The sequence below is a fragment of the Morone saxatilis genome, unplaced genomic scaffold (assembly GCF_004916995.1).
Source record: "Morone saxatilis isolate NCDOM2014 unplaced genomic scaffold, NCSU_SB_2.0 Contig22, whole genome shotgun sequence".
Taxonomy (NCBI): domain Eukaryota; kingdom Metazoa; phylum Chordata; class Actinopteri; family Moronidae; genus Morone; species Morone saxatilis.
The window spans coordinates 26,673,236-26,676,046 of NW_023339785.1; the positions used below are offsets into that span (position 1 = coordinate 26,673,236).

At 41.1% G+C, this 2,811-nt stretch overlaps 1 protein-coding gene across 1 annotated transcript in view; it reads right to left on the reverse strand.

The window, feature by feature from the left end:
- nipsnap3a (nipsnap homolog 3A (C. elegans)) overlaps positions 1-224 on the reverse strand; it is a gene marked incomplete in the record, with an annotated part of 1,480 nt that extends 1,256 nt beyond the window's left edge. Inside the window, 1 exon segment of the mRNA XM_035669010.1 lies at positions 88-224. Coding sequence (XP_035524903.1) covers positions 88-168 — 81 coding nt within the window.
- Positions 225-2,811: the final 2,587 nt, after the last annotated feature.

The window sequence follows — 2,811 nt, forward strand, 5'->3', positions numbered from 1 at the left end:
TGTGTGTGAGACAGTGTGTGAGACTGTGTGTGTGAGACAGTGTGTGTGTGAGACAGTGTGTGTTAGGGTTGCTGGAGTTGAACTCACCTGAGCAGCAGGAGCAGCAGGAGCAGCAGGAGAGAGCAGGCGGACTGCTGATCTCAGTGAGGAGCTTCTGAACTTCAACATGTTGGTTGAGAAGTGACAGAATGAGACGAGAGAGGAAGTTATCTGCCTGCCAGAGATCCTCTGTCAACAAGAAGTCTCACTCCGTAGAGAAAACAGGCTAACACAAAGAACACAAATGCTGCATACTTATTATTATTATTATTTTGTACTATTTATGTTGCTGACTACATGCTATTTATTGTATGTATATTATTATATTATATTATATTATATTAGAATATTCTATGTTATATATATATAATATATAACATAATCATGGAAATAAACTCGATTCTGGTTGGAAAAACTTCTGTTTTGGTTTTTGTTTAATTCAATTATATAATTTTTTCCTTTCTGGTTTTTGTTGTGTAACTTTCTATAAATATTAAAATATGTATTCTCTTATTTATCTTTTGCTTCACTCCTTTATTCCTCTGTGTCCTTTTATATTAATATATTTACTGTTTTATTTAAAGCAATTTAATTTACTTTTACTCATCGTACTAATGAACTTTCTTTCTCTGTGTGAGTGTTTTTATTTCTTTTGTTTTTATATTTCTTTTCCAACTTAAAGATAAAATAAAATAGACTTTATTGATCCCACACTGTGTAAATTCACCACATACAACACAATGCAATAGATCAGAAAATACGCATTCAATAAAAATATAGAATAGAGTTGTATGAACAATAAATAACATCCAGACAGAAACTACAGTATAAATATATATATGTGAATATATTTGAAAGAATATAAAGTGAAAAGTAAAATAAATAAATAAATCAACTATAAAGAAGCTTTAATAACTCTAGAATAACATAAAGAAACAAACTTTAAGTCAATAAATATACAGATGTTTATGTTTATTATTTATACATTTAGAAGTTGTGTTTTAATGAAACTGTAAAGTACGGAAGCCCTGGATGGATTCATGGATTCATTAATGCTGTCATCTCAAAGGTAACAGAGCTTATTTTCTTCCTGTTCATTTATTTCAACATTGACCGTTTAGGGCTTCCGTAGTAAAGTTGGTTGTATGTTTGGTTCCTGAATCCGCAGCAGAGTGAGACCTCCTGTCTGCTCTCGGACGCCACGGTGTTTAAATGTTTTTATTTCCGCTTATTGATCCTGTATCAGTTTCTTATATCGGTCCTGTATCGATTATTATATCGGTCCTTATCAATTATCCGAAGATCCGCGAATTAAATATTTGATTTAAAATGAATTCGGTTTTTTAACCGGAACATAAACAACAACGCGTTTTACGTCACATCCCTTCAGGAAGTGGCAGCTGGAGTTGTCTCGTGTGTTCAGGACTCAGATGTGTCTCGGACCGGTTCGGGTGTAGTCCGACATGTTCCAGGTGATCCAGGTGAGCGTCCGCCGGGCACTGAGCCGGGGGGTTCGGTTTCCTGCCCGCTGCGTCCCCGCGGCGGCCCGGGCGGGGTCAGTGCCCGGCTCAGAGGTCGCGGCGGGTCGGACCCTGACCCTGAGGCTCTGCAGCGGAGACCGGAGGACGGACTGGAGCTCCACCGTGGACCCGGACCTGGAGGAGCAGTTCGTGTTTCTGGACTGTACAGGTGAGACCCCGAGACCGGTAACAGAGTCCTACAGAGTCCTACAGTACTGACAGAGTCCTAACACAAGAGTCCCTACAGTACTGACCAGAGTCATACAGAGTCCTACAGAAGTCCCTACAGTACTGACAGAGTCCTACAGAGTCTAACAGAGTCCTACAGTACTGACAGAGTCCTACAAAAGAGTCCTACAGAGTCCCCTAACAGTACTGACAGAGTCCTTAACAAGTCCTAAACAAGTCCTAAAGTAACTGACAGAGTCCTACAGAGTCCTACAAGAGTTCCTACAGTACTGACAGAGTCCTACAGAAGTCCTACAGTACGTGACAGAGTCCCCTACATGAGGTCCTACAGAGTCCTACCAGTACTGACAAGAGTCCTACAGAGTCCTAAAGTACTGACAGAGTCCTACAGAGTCCCTACAGAGTCCTACAGTCTGACCAGAGTCCTACAGAGTCCTAACCAGAGTCCTAAAGTACTGACAGAGTCGCTAACAGTATGACAGAGTTCCTACAGAGTCCTAACAGAGTCTAAAAGTACTGACAGAGTCCTACAGAGTCCTAAAGTACTGACAGAGTCCTACAGATGTCCTAAAGTACTGACAGAGTCCTAACAGAGTCCTAAAGTACTGAAACAGAAGTCCTTACGAGTCTAAAAGTACTGACAGAGTCCTACAGAGTCCCTAAAGTACTGAACAGAGTCTACAGAGTCCTACAGAGTCCTAACAGGTACTGCAGAGTCCTACAGAGTCCTACAGTACTGACAGAGTCCTACCAGAGTCCTACAGAGTCCTACAAGTACTGACAGAGTCCTAACAAAAGAGCCTAAAAGTACTGACAGAGTCCTACAGAGTCCCTACAGACGTCCTACAGGTACTGACAGAGTCCTACAGAGTTCCTAACCCAGAGTCCCTAAAGTACTGACAGACGTCCTACAGTACTGAAACCAGAGTCCTACAGAGTCCTACAGAGGTCCTAAAAGTAAAATGACAGAAGTCCTACAGAGTCCCCTAAAGTACTGGAACAGAGTCCCTACAGAGTCCTAAAGTACTGACAGAGTTCCTACAAAAAGAGTCTAAAGTACTGA